Here is a 23,627-nt window from a genome sequence, read left to right on the forward strand (position 1 = left end):
TTTTGGCACCAGGGACCAGTTTTGTGGAAGACAGTTTTTCCACGGACAGGGCAGGGGGTGGGGTGGGGGGAAGTGAGGGATGGTTCAGGCAGTAATGCGAGCGATGGGGAGCAATGGGGAGCAATGGGGAGCGGCAGATGAAGCTTCACTTGCTTGCTAGCTGCTCACCTCCTGCTGTACAGCCCGGTTCCCAACAGGCCATGGACGGGTACCAGTCCACAGCCCAGGGGTTGGGGATCCCTGCCCTAGAGGGCAAAATTGCCCCCCATCGAGAACACTGACCTAGAGAGAATCCATCTATATTCTAATGTACACTCCAAGTCGATTTAGAAAATAAAAAAACACTAAAGGTCCTTTTGGCTTTTTTATATTCTTACAAACTTCAATATATATGAATATTCATTACACTGTATATATTCACTTATTTCAGCCAAATATAATTATTTTTAAGATGCTTCTTGCCTCCTCTGAATGTAATTGGATAGAATGCTCAGTGGATATAAAGACAGTATTCATTTACATAAGTCCTCCCTAGCATGCTTAAAATGAGCACTTCTCTTCTCCATCTCAAACAAAAATTTAACACAGTTATGCCATGTTATTTATACCCTTATTGTAAAGAGGGCGTCCTGGGGCTTTGTGCTTTTTTACCTTTGCTTTTTATATTGGTATCATTTACTATAGTAGTGACCTTGTTGTCTCATATGGTGAATTTTAAATTGTCTTCCAACATTCTCATCAGGTCCCATATACTCAAGCATTTCTCCACCACTGAGAGGAGTGTCACTAACTTTAAACAGAAGTGAAAGGCTTAGCTAACAAGAGCTAATAATAATAACGACTCATTATTGAGCATATACTAGAACAAACTACATAAAATTGCTCTTTTTGTATGTCTCATGCTTTATGTGCATTACCTCATTTAATCCTCACAGCAACCCTGTCAGTTGGCACCATTATTTTTCCATTTTTACCATTGAAGAAAACGAAGTTATAGGGCAGTTAAGTGGTTGAATCAGGGTTCAAACCTAAATCTGCCTGGCTTCAAGAATCTATATCCTTGAGCAGCAGGCTATTATAGTATAAATTTGTACCTGATATTCCTTAATTTTTTTAGAAGTCACCAAATGTAGGGACTATATCTTTAATAAATAAAAGTCAGTTGTCTCCAAAAGTACATAAACACATTATATGCCTCTTAATTCAATAGAGGTCTGGATGCAAATGAAGCATTAAAAACATTATTTCCCAATACAGTTAGATCCGGTATTAGGTAAGTCAGTGCTGTCTAGTGGCACCCAAATTGCTATAAATCAATGCAATTTCCATAACAGCATATGGCAAAGCTATGAATGTTTAACACGTTCAGCCAGTAATCTCATTGGAGTTCTCTTTAAAATTACATTTGCAGCTGAAGAGGAAATCAAGCCTGGTTTGTGAGGCCAACACTTATCAAAATGAGAAATAAGGTTGAAAATTTTGCAAATAGGCAGTACAAATATAAGGAAGAGCCACAAAGCACATTTTGTGATGACATTGTCCCACATTAATACTAAACATTTTTAAATGTTAATCCATTTTACTGATGAATATGTAGGTTACTATCACGTGTAGCTGAAGTCTGGCCTGAAATAATGTAGTGATCTAACGTAAAACTCATGAGAATATCACATCTTTTGTAGTCATTGTTGAGAAAAATGTGAGAATGCATTTTTGTGAATTGTAGATACCAATGATCATTTGCTTATATGCTTTTTATGAAAATAAGTTATTTATCAAGAATGAGAGGGGAGGCATGGATAATCAGAAAAGCTACCTCTGATTAACTATGGACATCTTGAAGAAAATAATAAGAGGCATTGAGACTCTTTCTATCAAGGGATAAGGCATCCCATTTACTACACCAGTTTCATAAGATGTTATTTCAGCAGCTCTTGACTTCTGTCATATTTTGCTAGGACAGAGTTCAAAGAAAAGGCTCTTGAGTTCATTGGTTCTACTATAAACTCTGGTTCCAGGAAATCAGTTAGTGTAGGATTCAGTTTAATGCAACAGACATAGACTATACAGATACTATATTGCAAAAGCACTGCACTACCCGTTGGAGGTGGGAGTGGCAGGATGTACAAACATGCAGAAGGCATGGTCTTCAAGTAGGGAATAGTAATCTAGTCATCTTAATCCTTATAGATAATTCTTGCACAGTTGTTTGAGAGCACAGTTTGGCAAACTACCACCCATGGGCCAAATCTTGCTCGCTGACTGCTTTTGTAAGTAAAGTTTTATTGGAATACAGCCACTTTTATTTATTCACGTGTTGTCTGTGACTGCTTTCATACTCAGTGGCAGAGTTGAGTAGTTGCAACAGAAACTGTATGGCCCAGGAAACCTAATATATTTATTATCAAGCCCTCTACGGGAAAAATTTGCCAATTCCTGGTCTAGAGAAAGGAGAAATTACCAATCTACTCCTACTTCCTTTACACATTATGTAAAATATTCTCTTTTCTTTATTTACCAAAACGTACTACCCAAGCTCTTTATAAAGTCATAATACTATCCATTCATTCAACAAATATTTATTGAGTTTCAGCTATGTGCCAGGAACTTTCTAGGCCCCTGGGACTCACGTCCATGAACAAAACAAAGATCCCTGCCTTTTAGAGCTTCTGTTCTAGTTGTGAGATGTTCAGGTTTGTTCTCGTTGTTGTTAAATACAACATTCAGCAAACCTTTACTGGGTTTACATTGTGTATAAAGCACTGTGCTGGAAGCCGGAGAGGATGACGGCATAGTAAGAAGAGCCATTGCCAGTCCTTAGGAACCCAGAGTCTTCACACAGACAACTGTAGTACAAAGGAGAAAGGGGTACATGCTGTAAGGGTGACCCAAAAAAACTGCAGTGGGGAGTTCAGAGAAGAAAGATGCTCTCAAGTCTTGAAAAGAGGCTTGTGATGACAAGGTACAGGGAAAAGGATCACTGTTAGCATTACAGTTGTAGACCCCTGACTGTATTACTGTTAGCAGACAAATAACTGTTGGACTAGCAGAACTGTATTGGCAGCTGGCTGCTCTCATGTCGTTGCTGATGTCAGAAGGCAGTGAGACATCCAATATGGCCACACTGCTGGTGGAGGGGAAGTGTAGCAGAAAGTGTACAAGTCAGGTTCTCTCTCAATCCAGAAAGAGAACCAACTCCTGCTGTTTACTCCCATGGCAATCACCAGGACCAAATGATCAGATTTCTAGAAACCTATTGAGAGTTTTAGCAGGACCAATGTCCACAACTGCTGAGAGCATAATGTAATATTGTACTAAGCTTACCCAAGTTAACTGGTCAAAGCCTGATCTAAAAGTTTAGAATTCTAAAAATTTAGAATTCAGTTCAAAGCTGAATCTGACCCAGATTGTCTCTGTGTAGACAAGAGAAACATTTCACAGCTTCTTGTTCATGAGGCCTAACTGGGTTTCTGTAGGACATACAGACTTCCTTGCTGTCCCAGCTGTTTCAAATAGAACAGAATGTTCAAAAGTCAGCCAATAACACAGCATTGCTAATCTGAATTCACCAAAGAGCATGGTTTTGTCCAAGATATTCCCATTTGCTACCTGCCCTTTTTACTCTCTACCCATGCTAAATATATGGTTTTAATTAGCAGTGGATTTTTTAGTAAAATCACAAAAGGCATATTTTGTTCCCATCCTTCCTCCTCCTGAAAAAAAATCATGATTTTCAATTTCCAGTAGAAGAGTTCATATGCAATTTCTTTTTAAAGAAGCAAATTTTTACAGGATAAGATGAGGTAGGTGAGGAAGTGTTGATAATGGCTTTCAGCACAGGTTTTGAAGCCAGAGTTTGCCTAAGCCCTTTGTCATATTTGTTCAATGTAAGCATGTGTATGCTATAAGAATGTGCTTTGCTCCTGGAAGCTATTTCTCCCTCCTTGAATCTCTCCGTGGTTTGTTTATGCTTTGCTCATAGCAATTAACGGCTGTTAGCACTTTCTTTCTAAGGTCAGCTATTTCTGTACATATCTTAAATCTTCTACAATTGTAGCTTCTGAAGCACGCAATGCATAACTCCTCGTGCAATTGAAGACTGTAGGTGATTTTTATTTAATGACTACTAAAATATATCACCAGTGTATTATTCAGATAATTTTACAAATATTGCTTGGGAACAGTAGTAGCAATCATGGGGGAACTTGAGGGAGCTTTAACCCCACAATACCCCAGTTATCTCATTTATAACCACCTCTCTCCATGCTTTGTTAAGAAATCCCATGTAATCTCCTACGTAAATATAACTCCATGCTTCCCCCGACCCCAAGCAATTTTGCCATCCTTTAAGCCTCTCCTATATACAGATTTAGGGTCCAAGGCTAATCTTTAAGTTAACATAAAAGAAATAGTAAGATAACTATAGGTAAATACTGAAATCTGGGAAATGCTATTCTACTGGATTGTATGATTTTTGAGGGTAGACACTGTCTGCCTTATCTTTGGCTCCAGAATACACAATTCATGCTAAATTGGTGATTAAACTTTCTTTTTTCTAACTTTAGCCTTTTATGGAATTCTAACAAAAGTTTAATTGCTATTTTTCCAGTAATGCTTAGATGACACATCTGAAACCTCGTAGGCAATCAAATCATGCTGAACTCTGAAGCAGTTTTTATGCTTTTGAAGTGATCCAGCCATAATATTTAACTAGTTGATTACATCTTGCTCTTTAAAAGTTAAACAAAAGGTTGCCAAATGAGTTGGTATTTTTCTTTGGTATAAAACCTGAAACTAGCAATGGATCAAAAGTGCTTATTTAGGAATCAACATGGGTACTTAGATGAGCACATAACTCTACCAAACCCAGTTCCCCTAACAAGCCACATGCTTTCTTCACCTTTCCCAATAATTTACTCAACAAGAACATTAAGAAAGGAAAGATTATGAAGGAGTTTAACTATAAAGATACCATTGTTAATCATGTCAAATTCAAAATTCTAGATATGAATACTAGATACATAAGGAATACCAATTAAATGTCTTATTAGTTTTTAAATAAACATGTTATAACGTATTCATCCAAACAATCACTCTTTCCTTTGAAATAGTCACTTTAAGAGAGGAAGCACTGATTCCAGTGAGGCACCATCATTACAAAATATCTCTGCATCTCTGCTTTTGTTTCTTAAGGCAGTGACATCTTTTTGAGTATCCTTGTTTATGGCAAATTTCTACCCACTACGAATATATTCAGTTTCTGAAAATGGATTAAAGTCATGTAGAGCCAAGTCCAAAATGAGTAAAAAAACAAAACAAAACAAAAACTGAGTATGACCTTTTTCATTAGTGAGTCACTAGTAATATTAAATTTTATACCATAAAATAATCAATTGCATAAAGGTAAATTTATCAAATTTCCTGATCTAACACGGTATTTACATGAGTCTGTTCATGAGAGTGGCTTCATGTTTATAGCATTATGGTATAAATTTGGAAAAGATAGTTTGCATAGTTAGATGTACTGGTTGTTCAGTGGTTCTGCTCGGGTAGATTAGAATTAGAAAACGTTAGTGCTGAGAAATCTTAGGAGATGATGTGGTCCAGCGCCCTCATTTCCTTATATGAAGAAACTGAGAATGTGAGAGTGACAGTCTCCTTCTTCCCAACTTCCACATAGCAAACTTTCATTTCTATACTTCGGTCAAGAATAATTATATATGATCATTATTGAGTTTCTTATTGAGTTGCAAATGGCACTGTGCTAAATTGTGGAATATTGGGATTGGTAGGTAGAAAGAGGTGATCAAAGCCCCACCCTCATGGAGGTAAAATGCTATATAATAGCAGCCGTGCAGATTGAGTTATGGAGGGCAGACTTTAAGTAAACTGTCTGTCCAGATTGAAGTTTCAAATAGGAATAAAGTTTACTGAGGAAGTGGTTAAGCTTTTTCGAGCACTGATGGAGAATTGGGAATTAAGAGTGGGGAAGAGTGCATTGTTAAGCTAGAGACAAATTCAGGAAAACATTTCTGCCACAGATTCAGAAACACATAAGTGCTTTTTCCTTTTCTCTGGGGGAAGAGTTGGATAAATTAAAATTTACAAAAAATTAAATGCATCATTTGTCTTATAAACTTCGAACTTAGAGTATTTCTGAGAGAAAAATACTTGGTGGGCATCATTAAATATTAATCATTAGAGATCAGTTTAGCAAAAAGATTTAGTTGGGTTGGAACAACTTTTAAGAAACCAATTACAATGTGGGTTATGAAAGAGAAGTGGAAGAAACCCAGGGAAAATATTAGAAAATGCAAGTTCCTTCACCAGTGGAATTTTTGCAGGGAATTCTGGTTAAATAGCTTGTTGAGACTTAAGACAGAAATAAAAATAGGTCCCTGTGCTAAGGATATAAGAGTTGGCAAAAAGCAAAAGCTAGGATTATTAAAATTGCAAAGAATCTTCCTTTTTAACCAGTACTTCCTTTTTAATATTTAAGTATTTAACTGAAAAACAGGTAGGAATTAGAAAGAAACAGTCATCTTATGGTCACCCTGTAAACTTTACTTAGATAGAAATTCCACAAGTTAATCAATGTATAATTGGAGAATATGAAGATATTGTTTTCATATTCTGATATGTTGATTGTTCAAAGGGATCGTGAAATATTTTTCTTTTAGTATGTTCTTTCAGGGTTCATTTCATTACTTATCTTTCAAGGTAGCATTGGGGATTCTGACAGTCTTTTGAAGACTTAGAAAATTTGGGAACTTAAAGACATACAGCTGACCATTGAACAGCTCAGTAGTTAGGGGCACCGACCCTCCATGCAGTGGAAAATCAGACTTGTCGTCAGCCCTTCACATCCACAGTTCCGCATCCACATTTCCACATCCTTGGGTTCAACCAATAGCAGATCATGTAGAACTATAGTATTTACTATTGAAAAAAAATCTGTGTTTAACTAGACACACACAGTTCAAACCTGTGTTGTTTAAGGGTCAGCTGTTCATTGAGTCCCAGGTGTATTCCAATAGCTACTTTAGAATGAGTTGACATGGGCCAACTAGAGGCAGAGCTGTGGATCTGGCTATTATAGTTCATTTGTGCCATACTAAAGGCCTGGGTGGAGCTGGAAGATACACAGATAGAAAGGAGAATTATGCTTTCAATCAATGCTATAAATCTCCACTTAATCATGGTTCCTATATAAAATGTGAAAGAGAAAAGCGTAATCTATGGTTTCCCGCTAAGAGATGCTTAGTTGATTATGGGCCAGTAAGAGAAAGGAAAAAATAAGGAAAAGCAAACACTCACATTTTGCCCATTGACACCTGGGCTGAGAAAGACAGTGAGAAAGGACAGGAGTGGAGGTGTAAGTCTGGGCGTCTTGCTGAATGAAGCAGATGGCGCAATGACAGCCTCAAAATGTGCCTCCCAGAGGAAGGATGAAGTACGCAGGATAGTCAAATCCTATTCGCTCTTCCCAAGGTATGGTTTTAAATTTCTAAAACAAAATCAACTGGCATCAAACCATAGATTATATCTTTTCTGTTACCAGAAAAAGAACCACTTATATTTTTAATTATACAACCAGCTTCTTGGCATATGACAGTTAAAAATATGGCATATTTAGGAAATACAAAAAAAATTAACAAGAAAATAAATAATCCAACAAATATTTTTAAAAACCTATTTGTGTAATTTAAGGGTGTATGTTTCCCAGCTCTTACTTATAAATATCTTTTTATATTGAAATCACCATTTGTTGATAATTTTATTTCCTCCTTTTTTCATGTAACATTGTATATATGTAGGAATCTTCTCTATCATCATCATTATCATTATGGTTCTACCATACTTTACTTTCCTGATCTCCTATCGTTGGAAATTTAAGGTTAATTTCAGATTTTTTCTATTATAAGTAGTCACTTGATGAACATCTTGGTATAAAAATCTTTGTCCGTATTTTTAATTTATTAACCTAATATAGATGCCTAGAAGTATACTGGATGACACTTTTTTTTTTTTTTTTGCGGTACGCCGGCCTCTCACTGTTGTGGCCTCTCCTGTTGCGGAGCACAGGCTCCGGACGTGCAGGCCCAGCGGCCATGGCTCACGGGCCCAGCCGCTCCGCGGCATGCGGGATCCTCCCAGACTGGGGCACGAACCTGTGTCCCCTGCATCGGCAGGCGGACTCTCAACCACTGAGCCACCAGGGAAGCCCATGGATGACACATTTTAAGGCTGTTTATTTGTACCCATTTTATCTTAGTTGTCTAATACATTGGCAGAGTTGTTCAAAATATTTTCCTAATTACCTTCTTAATGTCTATAGATGTTCTAGTAATATTCCTCTTTCATTCTTAATATTGGCAATTTATATCTTCCCTCTTTTTTCTTAATTAATCTCAGTAGAGGTTTTTAAATTTTATTGATCTTAAAAAGAATAACAGTATGGGTTTCATTTTTTCAGTACTTTTCTGCTTTCTATTTAATTGATCTTTGCTCTTTATTATTTCCTTCCTTTTACTTAATGTAGGTTTAATTTGCTCTTTGTTTTCTAGTTTCTTAAGGTGGAAACTTGGATTATCAATTTGAGACGTTTCTTCTTTTGTAATATACACGTTTAATGTTATACACTTCCCTCCAAACTGTTTTAACTGACTCTCACAAATTTTGATAAATTATGCTTTTCTTTTCATATAGTTAAAATATTTTCTCATTTTTCTTTTGATCTCTACCTTGAACCACCCATGAGCTGTTTAGAAGTATGTTCTTTAATTTCTAAATTTGGGGGAATTTTTCAGATATCCTTCTGTTGTTGATTTCTTCTTTCACCCCATGTGGTTAGATGGCATCCCTTGTATAATTTCAGTCATCTTAAACTTACTGAGATTTGTTTTATCACCCAGCATGTAGTCTGTTTTGGAGAATATTGGATGTGCGCTTGAAAAATACTTGTAATCAGCTGTTTTGGGGTAGAGTATTCTATAAATGTCAATTAGGTCTAGCTGGCCAGTAGTGTTGTTCAAGTCTTCTTTATGTTTACTGGTTTTCTGCCTACTGTTTTATCAGTTACTGAGAGAGGAATGTTGAAATATCCAACTATAATTATGGTTTTGTCAGTTTTTTCCTTATAGTTCTATCAGTTTTGCTTCATATATTTTTGGCACTGTGTTAATATGTACGTACAATTTAGGACTGTTATCCCTTTCCCTTAAAATTGTTGACTTATTCAACCACTCACATTTCTTTTTTTTCATATATAGAAAATGAGGAAGTTTAATACAGTCGAACTTTGAACAACACAGGTTTGAACTGCATATGTCCACTTCCATGCAGATTTTTCTTCAGTAGTAAATACTAGAGTACTACACAATGCACAGTTGATTGACTCCACAGTTGCAGAACCATGGATACAGAGGGCCAGCTATAAGCTATACGTGGATTTTTGACTGCACAGAGGGTCGGTGCTCCTAAGCCCTGCGTTGTTCAAGCGCCAACTGCATATCCTTTCCTTTCCAGGAATCCTACAATGAATGACTTCCAGTTTCTTATGAAATTCTCGTAATTAGTGAAAACTATAAATCACTTGGTTAAAAACCACAGGGCCTTCATCCTAAATGAACCTAAACTCCCTTTTGGTACATGAAAACTGATGATCTTAAGTCATTTTAGGATTATGTCCATGCTTTTAGCTCAGAATAAATGTGTCTTTTACAGGCGTGTGTGTGAGTTTGCATGTGTGTGTGCACATATACACACACACACAGACTTGTTCTTTTTTGGCCTTTCTTTTGCGTTTGCATACACATATATGTGACAAAGAAATAAAATATAAACTTGGTACTTAGTGCAGAGAACGACAACTAATTCATCAGATAGTCATGCTACATGAGGCCTTACTGTTTTGAAGAATCTGTTTAGGCCACCTAACCAGCAGTTGTTTCATCTAGAACCTTTGCCACCATTCTTGATCCCTTCCTCTCCCTTGACCCCACAGTCGTCCTCAGTCACAGTCTTTTAACTGGTATTCCCACTTCTACATTTGTGCTGTTTCAGTCTGTTTTCCACAAAGAGGCCAGAGTAATCTTTGAGAAATACAAATCAAAGCATGTCATTCCTCTCCTCAAAACCCTTGATTGCCTTCCGATTGTACTTAAGTAAGAAAAAACCCACATCCAAATCCCACCTCTGGATCTCATTGTAACCACTTCCCCAGGCTCAGTGTGCCTAAGCCATGGGCTTTCCTTCAGTTCTTCAAACACACCAAACTCTTTCTTACCTTCTTAGCACCTTCACACGAGCCTAGAGCACCACTCCCTGACCACCCTTCTGCTCCCCCTTACCTCCCACTTTTCCGTCCTCCACCTATGAGTTTTCATCTGGCTAACCCATTGATTCATACTCAGCATTCAAATTATTGCCTTAAATATCACCTACCAGAGGAAACGTCTCTGGACCCCAAATCTAACTGTAGTTCTGCCTATTATTTCCCGTTCTTCTTCTTATAGCTCTTATCATAGTTTTAAACTATATTGTGTTTTGTATAGTTTGTTTAATGCCTTTCTCTCCTGCAATCCTGAAGATTTCATGATCATATACACCAGTGTTTTATTTGCCCTTTGACCAGCATATAGTAGGTGCCAAATAAACGATTGTTGAATGAATGAATGAGTGCAAGAAAGAAAAAATGAAGTGAAGTAAATAATTAGAAAACATTTAAGAGAAAAAAATTGCGATTTTTTATCAAGTAAATGTATCTTAAAGCACCTGTTTTTTAACCTATTTAATTAGTAAAATTTTTCAAAGATATAATTCCGTTTTTCAGCTAAGATTTGGGGAAAAGGACACATTCATACAGTCCATGAGGAGAGGGACCTTTTCTGTATTCATTTTGGTTTATGTATTAAATATTTGTTGAATGAGTATTTGTATAATCATTAAGGAAAGCAGTCTAGGTAAATGTATTTAAAAACATCACATTGTTTTTATTGACCCCGTATTTCCACCCAAGAATTTGTCATAAGGAATAGACCTAAATATGGGAAAGGTTATATATTTAAAGGTATTTCTCATAGTGTTGTTTATAGGAGTAAAACATTGGAAACCACCTAAATGCCCAGAAGAGTAATACCTGAGTAAAGCATGGTATATTCACTAGACAGTATATGAGTAACATGAAGCTAAAGGTTAATGACTTTTAAAATGTTTATATTATTAAATGTAAATAAATAACAGAGTTTTACAACAATATTTACAAATCTTATCCACAGGAAAAAAAAGACTGGAAAGAAATATGTTACGCTGTTATGGCTACAGATGATTTCCTTCTCTCTCATTTTTTCATATTTTCTTTAACATCCACGCATTTTATTTTTTACAAGGATTATAATTATATTAAACTGTGGTGTAACATAGCTGGTATCTCGAGGTTCAATTTTATTTTCAGTACATTTACGTGAATCCCAAGCCTTACATTTTTCAATGATTTGAACTAAAATGCTGTGCTCTCTTTTTTAGGATGACAGAAACTTTGCTGAAAGTTCCCACGCTCATGGGTTAGATCAGTCATCCTCTTGGCAGGATCACAGCTGCTTCCTGTCTAGTCCTCAATTTTCACACTTGCACTGTAAGTAATGATGTCCTGTACCAGCTTTTAAATTGGATTTAAGAAAATGCATCTCATGGAAAGATTAAAGCATAAGGCCAGTACATGATAGTAATATTCATGTTGTAAGCTTGAAAAAATGTTCATTATGAATCATACAAATAATACCCAAGTACATTTATAATATTACCTAACTTACTAAAAATATATGGAATCGCTTCTTTTTAGACCTTACACTTCTCATAAAAACTGAAAATGAATTACCCCAGGTAAAAATCTTAATTAAGCAACTTTTTTTTGGCCTGGAGATTGCTCGTAACTATGGATGAGTGGGTAAGGAAGTTAGATGGTATTGTAATAAAATTCAAGTCATCAGAAAGTAGAAAATCTCTGCATAGAACTGTTCAAAAATATCTAATTTTGAGCAAAGGATATGAAAACTATTATCGTCCGATTTCATTCTGTGAACAATACAGTGTAAATATTGATAAAATGTCACACACATTGACAGAGTGTGAGTCTGTTGACCCAGGATACCATCTCCAACCACTTATGCTTCACCTTGGATGTAATGTCCTTAAAGAAGCCTTCAGGACCCACAGTTTTAAGTATGGTTTCTGTTATGTGTGCCCACAAAGCATTACAATTTTCCTTTAAAACCTTCCTCATACTAATTATGGAATTATTTGCTATTTGAGTGACATTTTGTTTACTGACTCTTCTCTTCACCGAAGAGTGAACTCCATGATGTTAGGAGTGATGTCTGTTTTATGCACCACTGTTTCCTCAGCATCCTATATAGAACTTGGCACATAGTAAAGGCTCAATTAATATTAGATGAATGAGTGTATGAGTTTTTTATCTCAAGTCCACTTTTATCCAATCCATTTGGGACTCAAATGTTAATAGATTCTTAGTTAGATAACCATTTAGCTCTTCAGTTTTCCATGGACATAGAGTTTGTACATTCAATTTGACAATGCTGTCATTTAAAAAAACTAGGCTGCTATAAAATAAAATATCAAAATTAGCCACAAGGAAGTAGGTCAAATCCAAAAATGATAACTCTCATTTTTGCTGATTTATATTCATAGATTCATCAAATAAATATTTACTGGTTTCTGATAAATGGTTTGGCTTCCATTATATCATAATTATTTTATTGCAAAAGCTAAGCATTTTCCCTTTCCTGTCCTAACCATTTTACCAAGTGATTCTATATATTTTCATAAACCCTCTGCTATTCTAATCTGGCAGTCACCCTTCAAATTGGATCATATCTCAGGTTTGGTTACTGTACCTCAGAATGTGATATACACATAGGATAAAATTTTTATTTTTCATATTAAGCAATGGAAAAATTTCCTCAGGTCTGTTTGATGTATGTAAGCATGGAAGAGGAGGAGGGTGGGGACAGAGCACCATCAAACATCATATCCCATCCATTAAGACATTTAAGAGCCTGGAAATAAACAGCGCCATGATATGAGCACAGAGGTCATTGTTCTACTGGTATTTAATTTTGCCATTATGACTTTCATAAGGCTCCCTAGAAAGGTACCTAGAAGAAAGTGGTTAGAAGACATTAAGGGGAAAACATGAAATTTTTTAGAATTTTATTTATTACTGTGACAGGCAATAAAAGAAACTGTATTCAGCTTTTCATTCAGTAACATTTCATGACTAGCCCTGGTCATTTCTCTAAGATATAGTACTTACAGGCTGCCATAGGTTTCTATATAAATACACTGGCTCAAAAAAAATAAAGTTAAATAAGAATAGGAAAAAATATCATTGAGAACATAATTTGGATAAGAAAATACTTATTATAGTCTATATTGTACAATCTGACTGAAAATTTAGCTTAGAAAGTAAACCTCTTTATTAATTTATTGATAAATTATTTATTTATTTACACAGTTTTACTGTTCTTTTTGACAAGTTTGTTTTATGAGTTTCCTCCCATACCTACCTCCATGTTTTTAAGGTTACTTTAAAAAGTTTAATCATAGGTACTATTGTTAATCATTTTAAGTGATTTAATAAACTTATTTCTAGAAATAATGTTTATTCTTATTTGCTTTTCTGATGAACCTTGAATTTTTTATATCTTTTTCATGATGTAGTATTTTTGGAAGCGAATTAGAATCATCCTGAATACTTCTCCATTTTTGTAGCACAAACAATTTCAGGTTAGTTATAGAAACTGTCCTGTAATTTTTCTTGAAACTTCAAAATTAAAAAGGAGATCTGTCAAGATCAACAAAGAGAAAAATGGAGCCTACAGTAATTCGATAATACAGGGAATGGAAGATATCTTAAAAATATCATTAATGCCCTCAGAGAAATGAGAAAATAGTACATTTAGTAAAAATATGAGCAAGATGCTATAAAAAAGGAACACAGGATAAGAGGTCTCAGAAATTTAAAATATGAACTAGAAAGGTGGAAAACAAAGTTGAGAAACCTACAAAGTAGAAGATAAGGAAAAAGAAAGAATGGGACAATAGGAGAGAAAAGACAAGATATTCAGAAAATCAATACAAGGAGGACAGTGCCTGATTAGTGAGAGTCCTGGGATGAGAGAACAAAGAAAACAGAACAAAGGCCAGAAGCGGGGCGGATGATGAGGGCTCACCCAACAAACAGCTGTTGCACATCTTTTGTGGGAGCACATCCAAGAAAGGGAGGTAAATATGTTCAGTTTTTGTATCTCTGAGAATGGGTTTCTTCCACTCACACTTGACTGAGACTTTGGCTGGCTATAAAATTCTAGGTTAAAAAGGACTTTTCTTCTGAAGCCATTGCACAGTCATCTTCCAAAATCCAGTGTTGCTGTCGAAAAACCTTATGTCTTTTTGTTTTGACTCCCATTCCTTTGACGTGATCCTTTTCACCACCACTGCCCCACCCTCACCCCTGGCCCAGCAACTTTTAGGATTGTCCCTTTAACCCCAGTGAGTTTTGTGATGATATGCCTCCCTGTGGGTCTTGGTTTATTGAGTTTTCTAACTATTTGCTGGGGCAGGGTTGTGGGGGGAGCTTTTCATCTGGACACTCATATTCTTTAGTTCTATCATAGTGAAGGAAGAAAGAAAAGATTCCCTCAGGAGAATCTTTAGGAAATAAACAAACTGATAGATTATTTGATTCATTTGAGTGCTTAGAAAAACTACTAATCGACATATGATTATTATAGGTATAACTGAGCTATTAGAAACAATTGAGAATGGTTATAAAGAGTAAATAAAAAAACAAAAATTAATTTGTTAATGAATTTTAATAAATAATCAATTAATAACTCCAGGAAAAAATGAGCAAGAAACATTGTCATAGTAGACCTATTAGGTTTGTGTGAGCCATATTTACATAGTCATAATAATGTAAATACTATTGACATAACTACAAGTCCAGATGTAACTATATAGGGAGGATGGGATGAGGGAAAGTGGATGGGTGTGGATAAGTCTAAAAATGATAAATCAGAAAATAGCAATATCAGCTTTTTCTTTCAAAAATTGAAGCAAGTACAGAAAATAAAGCTAAAAGGGTTGATTGTGGGCTCCCCTGGTGGCTCAGTGGTTGAGAGTCCGCCTGCCGATGCAGGGGACACGGGTTCGTGCCCCGGTCCGGGAAGATTCCCACATGCCGTGGAGCGGCTGGGCCCGTGAGCCATGGCCACTGAGCCTGCGCATCCGGAGCCTGTGCTCCGCAATGGGAGAGGCCACAACAGTGAGAGGCCCGCGTACCGAAAAATAAAAATAAAAAATAAAGGGTTGATTGCAGTTGAGTCTGGGGAGAAGGAATGTGGGGCTGGGAGAGATGGGGCAAGAGACTGCTGTCTTTCTATGTAGCCCTTTGGTGCTATTTGATATGTGTATGTATGTACGCTTTGGCCAAAAAGAAATCTTACAAAAATAAAACGCTACTGAGAAAACCCCAGCTTTTATGTCTGACTAGCGAGTACTGGATTTTCTTAACCTCTGAATGAAGCATGAAAGCTGGGGGTTGGAGTTTAGAGCAGTTGAGACCTGTATGGAGACCCGGGGAGTGACTGAGGTGCTGAGGCAGACATGAGTTTATGAGCCCACAGAACAGGCTCCTTCTTACTCAGGTCGGGATTGGTACTGGATGAGGCCCTTTTGTCTGTGCTGTTGACGCTAAGGCACTCATTCTGCTGACTTAGGTGCCCTGTCAAAACTGTGACCAAACGAAAGCGTAGAATCACTGATCATGGAAAAAACAAAGGAAATGGGAAAATACTGCATAATTTGTGGTCTCTGAAATGATCCAGCATTAATGAAAGTTTGTTTTAAGTAGTAATTTATGTCAGCTTTGTGTAGTTCAGGTCAATTCAAGAAAAGGTAGATTCCTCCTGCCAGGAAGAAGGGAAGAAATATATAAATTGTAAGTTTATATTACCATTGGAAATAGGAACACAGAAATCCATTATTTAGAGCCGTGATTACTACCAAATTTATCCTGGCTGGCTGGAAGCTATGGCCATGATTCAGGACACTCTTTTAGGAGGCTTGGATTCCATTACCTGCAGCCTGTAGACAGTGGGGGCTTAGTAAGAGAGACTCATAATGCCAGCTTTTGAAACTGTCATTTTTACTTTTTATAAGTAGTGACTGACCACTGGTCTCCATGTATAGCTCCTTTTAGGCTAAAGGAACACAACTCAGGACAGGGCCCACACTCCTGGGGCCCGGACCAGACTGGGTTTGAATGAAGTCTGGAGTAAACTGATGACTCCTCGAAATCTCGAGTTCTTTGAGATTCAAATGCTAAATGTTTGTGGAGTTGGTATCTATAAACTCAATTTTTAAAATAAATGCAGATTGCAATTTTTCCACAATTCTAACATTATGGTAAATAATGTTTATTTAAATAAACAAATAATCCCAAAAAGAAAGGACAGTGATTTTTCATGGGGGAGGAAATGTTATCTGCAGACTACTTCAGGAGCTGGAAGTGAATCTCACATATTAATTTAACTTGATATTCTTAGAAAAGCAAATCAATGAAAGTTACTAACAAGTACTTTTTTTCACTTCCTTACTTCAGAATATGTCGCTATAAAAAGAAAAGTTAGTATTCTTAATTTGTTTTCTGACGTTCCTTTAGTGGAGGTTTAAGTCCCTCAGATGGGACTTGATCACAGCGAGAACAGCAATACTCTTCACTTCTGTGTTGTACTTCAGGATCCCCCTGGCTAACTGAATGGATGCTTCATGTGTAGTCTGTCCTCAAACTTGTAAACTAAAGGGCCAAAGATTTATAGCAATAAAAATGTTGGGGTACTGCTGATGTAAAATATTATTTCTTGTCCTTTATAGGATTTATTTATTTCATGAAAGCACAATCTTTCTACCTCTCCATCTTATAGGTTCATTGTATGTGATAGTGCTTTTTTATTTTTATTTTTTGGTGATTATCTTTTCACTGACCAGTTAGGTGCCAGATATTTTTAAATAATTGAGTTCTGATTATTGCGATTTGACAAGGTATGTACTCTATAAATGCTTTCTAGAAAGCAGCTAGAAAATCCCCAGTTGACTATCGTTTTGAAATCCCTTAAAATATATTCACGCTTTCAAACAACATTTACTAAGAGACTATGCACGAGGCTCTGTGTTTGGCTCTGGGGGAATACAGTAGTGACTAAGACAGAAAAGGTCACCTCATCTCATGGAAGAAACAGGTAGTAAGCAATAAACAAGCAAAATGGTGACTGGTGCTATAAAGGTGAAATCATAGAAGGTACCAGGACCAGAACTATATATTAGTGATCAGAAGGTTACAGTTGACCTGAAACTTGAATGGCAAGAAGAACCAGCTGAGTTAAAATTGGGTGGGAAGAGTTTTCCTGATAGAGGGAGCAGTAAGTGCAAAGGCCCCAGAGAAGAAAGGGGTATGGTCTTCTAGAGAGATGGAACACTGAAGGAGTGAGAGAGGGAGGGCGGGAGGGAGAGAAGGAGGGGGAGTGAGAATGAGTGAGGGAGAGAGTGATTGGGAGAGAGAGTGGTGGGAGCTGAGGTCCTGGTGGAGCTTTTTCAGCCACCATCAGGTGTTTGGATTTTATTCTAATTTCGCTGGGAGGCCGGGGTGGGGGGGGGGAAGGGTTAATGCAGTAGAGTGACATAATCGGATTTACCTTTTAGAATGTGAAATCATTCTGGTGTGTGGAGAAGGAGGCAAGATGAAAACAGAAAGAGAGGAAATGGTGGCTTGGGCTGGGCTGATGGTAACAGAGGTGGTGTGAAGCAGAAGGAATCAGGTGAAATGGGCGGTAGAATCCTCAGAACTTACTCTTAAATTGGATGGGTCGAGCAGGCCGGCCAAAGGAAAGAAGGAACCAGGGTTTGAGAAACTGGGTGGATGAGTGTATCATTTTCTAAGATGAAGAGAGCAAGCGATGGGCAGACGTCAGAGATTATAGATCAGGTGGGAGTGTTTGACATAGACATTTGGATATAGGCATCTGGAGCTCAGAAGAGAGGGAACAGGTAGTAGAAAAACAGTAAACCTACATTCCAGATCTAGTCTGTTTCCTTCTGTGTAAAAAAGAGGATTCTATGAAAAGGAGGCCCTTAAGATTTCACCCTCAAAATTCTGCTTTAGCAGAATTAATGCTATTAATTAGCATATTAATGCTTTAATATCACTATATACTGAACAAACACACATCTTCCACCCTCACTCTTCAAATCTAAAACAAAATTAAATCCCATGAATATGTGTTTTTAAAAACATAGTAAACTATTTTATTCCTACATCGAAGATTTGTTAGTCCATGTAAAGTTTACAGAAAACTAGATCAAATGCAGTGATTACTTACAGTTTTGTCAGCCCAGGGATTCTATTCATCTAGGTTTATTTTTCTCTTTTCTCCTACCTTGCCAGCATTTATCCAAAGAACAGTTGCTCCAGATTCACCTTCAATCAAGGAAGATGCCACAAGTTTACTGATGGATGGAACAAGTCCACAGTCCAAAAAGGAGGAATACGAAAGCAAAAACAGCAAAATGTAATTAGTTGCTTTACATGAGTGTTTTGTAAATAATAGCATATGTATCCTTGCCACAGTTTGGCCCAGATTATCTAGCAGACTATCTGTAGCTTCTGCTCTTCAGCATTGCCAACCATTGACTGAAATAACAGTGCAGTTGGTCTTTGTGGATGATATAAGTTAAACCAATCCAAATGATATCAGCTCGTGAATGACATGCAACTAATTTATTGGCAACTTATACCAGCAGAGAAAGAATAATATTTTTCACCTTGCATTTTCCTTTTTCAGGTGTCGTCAGTCACATTTTTCTGACCAAAATTTGGATTTATAATTGAGGTGTTTCAAAAATGACTGGCTAAAAAGGAGGAAAATGAGTACCCCTTGAGGCAGAAGTTGCCAGCACTTTAAATTCAGGGAGTGTTTATATACAGTTGATTTTATTTTGATGCTTTCTCCCTCATAAATTATCATGTGTTATAACATGTCATGGAGATATGCATATATAATATTAGGCAGTCCACTTTACAAATGTTCAGGATTGTTACATCCATCATCTCAGCAGTCTGCTACTACGTGCAGTATCTTAAATTTTTTTTCCAATCATTCATTTTTTATGTCAATAAAGAATTTACAAATGATATTTGAATTGTAGAGCTCTAAAGAATCCATTCGTAGCACAATTTATTTATTTGTCTCTTTGTGGCCAAATATCCCACTGTGACCACTCCAGTCATATCCTGGACCATCTTTGGTTTACTCTGACCAAAATCACAGCACCAAACTCCTGTGTCCATGACATCTACTTGCCAAGAGTTCTAGTATAATTTGGTACTATCTATCTGCTTTCAGCATCTTAGCCTTTCTCGACATCAAAGTGTTTTTAAGAACCTATCCCCTTTACATGCTGATCTACCAGTGGAGAAAGATTTCTATTAAATGCTAAATAAGAATAAACATCCAGGAACTAAATCCCACTGAGTCATAATGGAAAGATTCTGAACAGAGACAAGGACAATAAAGAGATATCTTTGGAATGTGCATTACATTTTGTGTTTGTTAACATCTACTCGCTTTTTAGATTTCTCATATTTCATGAAGATGCTTCTTTTTCTACTCAAGATACGTTTTCCTAACTTACCACATTTGAATGTGCAGAAGAAATGGCATTCTCCATGAACTGGAACTCAATGGTCACTACGGAAGACAGAGATATTTTATTTCAAAATTTACCAGTACAATCTACATAACCTCTGATAGTACAGCCTTGCATTTTCTCATTTATTCATTCCAAAAACCTTTTACTGAGTTATTACCAGTAAACCAGTAAACACCAGTCATGGTGTTAAGAAGGAAAAAAGAGACATAAGTACAGGTGTGTATGTCCCAAAGTTTGTTTGGCACTAGGAATTACGTGAGAAAGGAGTGATGTGTTCAGGCTGGCTGGAGAAATTCTGGAGTAGACACCACTAAGCAGGTTTGATTTGTTTGTAGCTAACCTTAAGACTTGGAGCCATTGATGTGCTAATGAGCACCAGAGGTTTTAGTGGGCGTGGTATCACTCTATGGTAATATCTGGGGTATTGAAAAATTATGTCAGTATTTTTTCCTTGATGTTTTGACCAGTACCATAATATTGATATTTTATCTCCTTGGATCTAAATGACTAACTGGGAAGGAAATAAGGGAGAAAATTAACAGGTTTTATTTAAATCCTACAGATAATGGTTAGATAGCTTTTCACTTAATGTGTTCGGAAGAACTTCATGTGGTCCATTCTTTTTAATAGAAACTGATCTAAAGCATTATTAGCACATCTGTGGTCATTAAAAAAAAAAAAAATTACATCAGGCCAGTTAGGCCTGAAAAGTGAAGGTAATTCAGATTGTGTACTTGGCAAATCCTTGAAAACATGTTAGCTGATGATTTTATAACAGAGAGGGATCTTATGAAAGACTGTTTTTAATCTAAAAAAAAATAAAGCATGATATCATATTATTGAAGGCCGCATACTATGGTTGGATGAATAAAGGTGTCTGACTTTAAGTATGGAACACACAAGAACTTCAAAGGCAAAGTTAGCTTTTTGTGAGCAACAATTTTGTCAAAATTCCTTGGCCCTCTGTTTATATGGAATTAAATCCAAGGACCTGCCTCCTCTGAGGATTTTTCCTATCTCTTGCAGTCACCATAAGCTTGAGCTGGAAATTAAAAGGAATGCTAAAGAAACACTAATAGCTTGATTTGTACATTTCAAAGCCAGCAACTGTTTTTCCTTTACTCACCCCTTTGGCAAGATAATGTGTGATATCAGCCCCATTGAGTGGTTGGTCAGCCATATTGCTTGTAGCACTAGGACATTGGAAGGGATAAACCTTATTCTTGAAATGATCATGGTCCAAGACTTAATTTGAAGATTGACCTTTTTGGTTTAATAATTTTGATTCTTCTGGCCACCTTTCTCCCTAAACATACTAAACTTCCATTGAAGTTACTGAAGGCCACAGAGGGGAGAAACACAGCTGGGAGGAATCTGGCTTGATGTTTTTCCCATTGGCTAAGGTCATTATTATTTCCTTGACTAATGTCTGATTTGAAGGCTGGAAACCAGTTGGTTATATAACATCTTATGCCGTTTCCCAGAATCACGAATTTTCCTTCTTGTTATAGTTTACATATTTTTACCAATAAAGAGATAAAATCTATAGCTTAACATAATAGTGCACATAAGGCATTTGGATTTAAAGGTTATGTGGATAAAAAATGCCTACCTACTTAGCTAAGAAAACAATTAAGCCTATTTTTCTTCATTCTCCTCCTTTCAACTGTGGTAAATGCATGAGGCTCAAGTCAGAGGTATGTAAAGCATACTTAGAATCACAGTGTTTATTACATTTTCTCTAATCTGTATTGAATCTTACAGTTAAAAAATAATTGTTTTATGTGGGACTAGATTCTTACATATAATTAGGTGGTATATTTACTTAGCAAACCCTATTTTAGGAAAGGGTAAATATCTCAAATTGTTTTACTCAGTATTTGTACCATAAGCCCAGCTACACATCATATGGTGGCCAACGATGTGAATTATCATTGAGGAAGTTATTCCTTTTCCAAGATTCTTATCCCCCTCTTCAAACAAACTGTCCCAGTATTTTCTCTCAATTTAAAACAAAACAGAAAATTTGTGATTTTTCATGGCCTTCAAATGAGGAAGCTGTCCTCATGAAAGCGTCTGGTTTTCTTGGATCAAAACTAAACCATGGGGCATCCCTGGTGGCGCAGTGGTAGAGAGTCCGCCTGCCGATGCAGGGGACACGGGTTCGTGCACCGGTCCGGGAAGATCCCACATGCCGCGGAGCGGCTGGGCCCGTGAGCCATGGCTGGTAGCCTGCGCGTCCGGAGCCTGTGCTCCGCAATGGGAGAGGCCACAACAGTGAGAGGTCTGTGTACCACAAAAAAAAAAAAAAAAAACTAAACCATGAACCTTAAGCTGGAAAGTAAATTTGGGAAAGTATGTATGTAAAGGCATTTCATGCTCTGAAGTATGATATAAAAATAGTTACATCTTTCAACTTTTAAGTTCTCAGATGTTTAGCAGTAAAAACGTATCAGCTTATCCCTATTTGAAAAAAGAAATTTAAACCATGAAAGATTCCGTCTAGTTTCATTTCCGTACAAAACACGACACATCTAGGTTAAGGCTAGGAGAAATGCTTACATCTAGAAGCAGAATTTTAGATTCCAAGCCCCCAAACAAACTTCAGAGAAGTCTCCCTTGCTTTTGATTAATAAAGTAAACGAATCTGCTCTGCTCTGGTAAAACCAGCTGAACCTTTACGTTTTAACCTCATCTGTCCCCATCTTAGCCTCTCCTGCTCTATCCTATGCCCACATCCTACCCAAATCCAAACCCAACCCAAGTCACTCTGAGTGTTTTACCAAGTCAGCCCTTACTGTTGATCTCTGGTGTTTGATACCTCAAAAACCTACAATGAAGCGGCTGGCTGACTGGGGTTTGTAGCACCTTCATGTCTTTCAGAGCCAGCCAATTAAGAAAGGGATTTGAACGTCACGTGTCCTTGACTACTCTCGTGGTTGAAAGCCCAGGAATACTTCTGTGGCTAGGTATTCTTCCATAACACAGCTTGACTCTGACGTGGTCCAAAGCCATGAGACAGCTGTGGATGTGAACTTCCCACCTTGCTCTCTGCAGGAGTATATTGGATTTCTAAACATAGCAGCATGTTAGATCCCTTTCAGGAGAATAGTTAAAGCAACATATAATCTGATGACCTCCACCTTTCAAAATGTAAAACCTTATGCTTTTGAGCATATAGGTGGGAATCTGGGGGAAAAAATGCTGCTGTAGTCAAAATACAGCCATACATTTATCACCTGTAATTCTAACAATAACTTGCTATGTTTTAAGGCATTGACATTGCATACTTGCCATTCCCTGGAATGAATGCTCTGTTTTTCTCAAACTGGCAGATGCTGGACGTTCATGCCCAGACTGTCTTCTATCCCCTCTCCATAGAGCCTCACGACTTGACACCCTCTCATTTTTTATTCTTTGGTAAGGCATTTTGACCGGCATTATTTACATAAAAACAAAAATTACTATTTATCCTTAAATACAGGAGCTCTGTGTCAGCTGTATACTCTACTGGAAATAAAAGATCAGAATACTAGCTTGAAGCAGTTTTTTTTTAAACAAAAGTAGTGGATATTAAACTACCAACAGTTCAGATGTTATAAATTAAGAGGAAATATCTTATTCTGAGGGAAAGTAGGATAATATTATATGTTCATTTGTCACTAATTGACAGTCTCCTTTAAATCCTGACTTAATGTTTTCTTAAAATCATACCTTTATTTTTTAAGTGTTACGAATCCTCCAGAGCCAGTCCCCAGCAAGGGTCCTTCTGCCCAGTGTTGATCAAGCCAATAGAACAAGACCAAGTTTGGTTCAGAAGCAAAGACAAGCTTTACTCT

The 23,627-nt window shown here is 36.9% G+C and overlaps 1 protein-coding gene across 1 annotated transcript in view; it reads left to right on the top strand.

Moving 5' to 3' along the window:
* CEP128 (centrosomal protein 128) overlaps window positions 1–18,651 on the top strand; it is a 412,227-nt gene extending 393,576 nt beyond the window's left edge. Inside the window, exons 22-23 of the mRNA XM_065871644.1 lie at window positions 11,527–11,635; window positions 18,524–18,651. Coding sequence (XP_065727716.1) covers window positions 11,527–11,635; window positions 18,524–18,651 — 237 coding nt within the window. The remainder of the gene's footprint in view (window positions 1–11,526; window positions 11,636–18,523) is intronic.
* Window positions 18,652–23,627: the final 4,976 nt, after the last annotated feature.

This window comes from Phocoena phocoena, chromosome 2 (assembly GCF_963924675.1).
Source record: "Phocoena phocoena chromosome 2, mPhoPho1.1, whole genome shotgun sequence".
NCBI classification, from domain to species: Eukaryota; Metazoa; Chordata; class Mammalia; order Artiodactyla; family Phocoenidae; genus Phocoena; species Phocoena phocoena.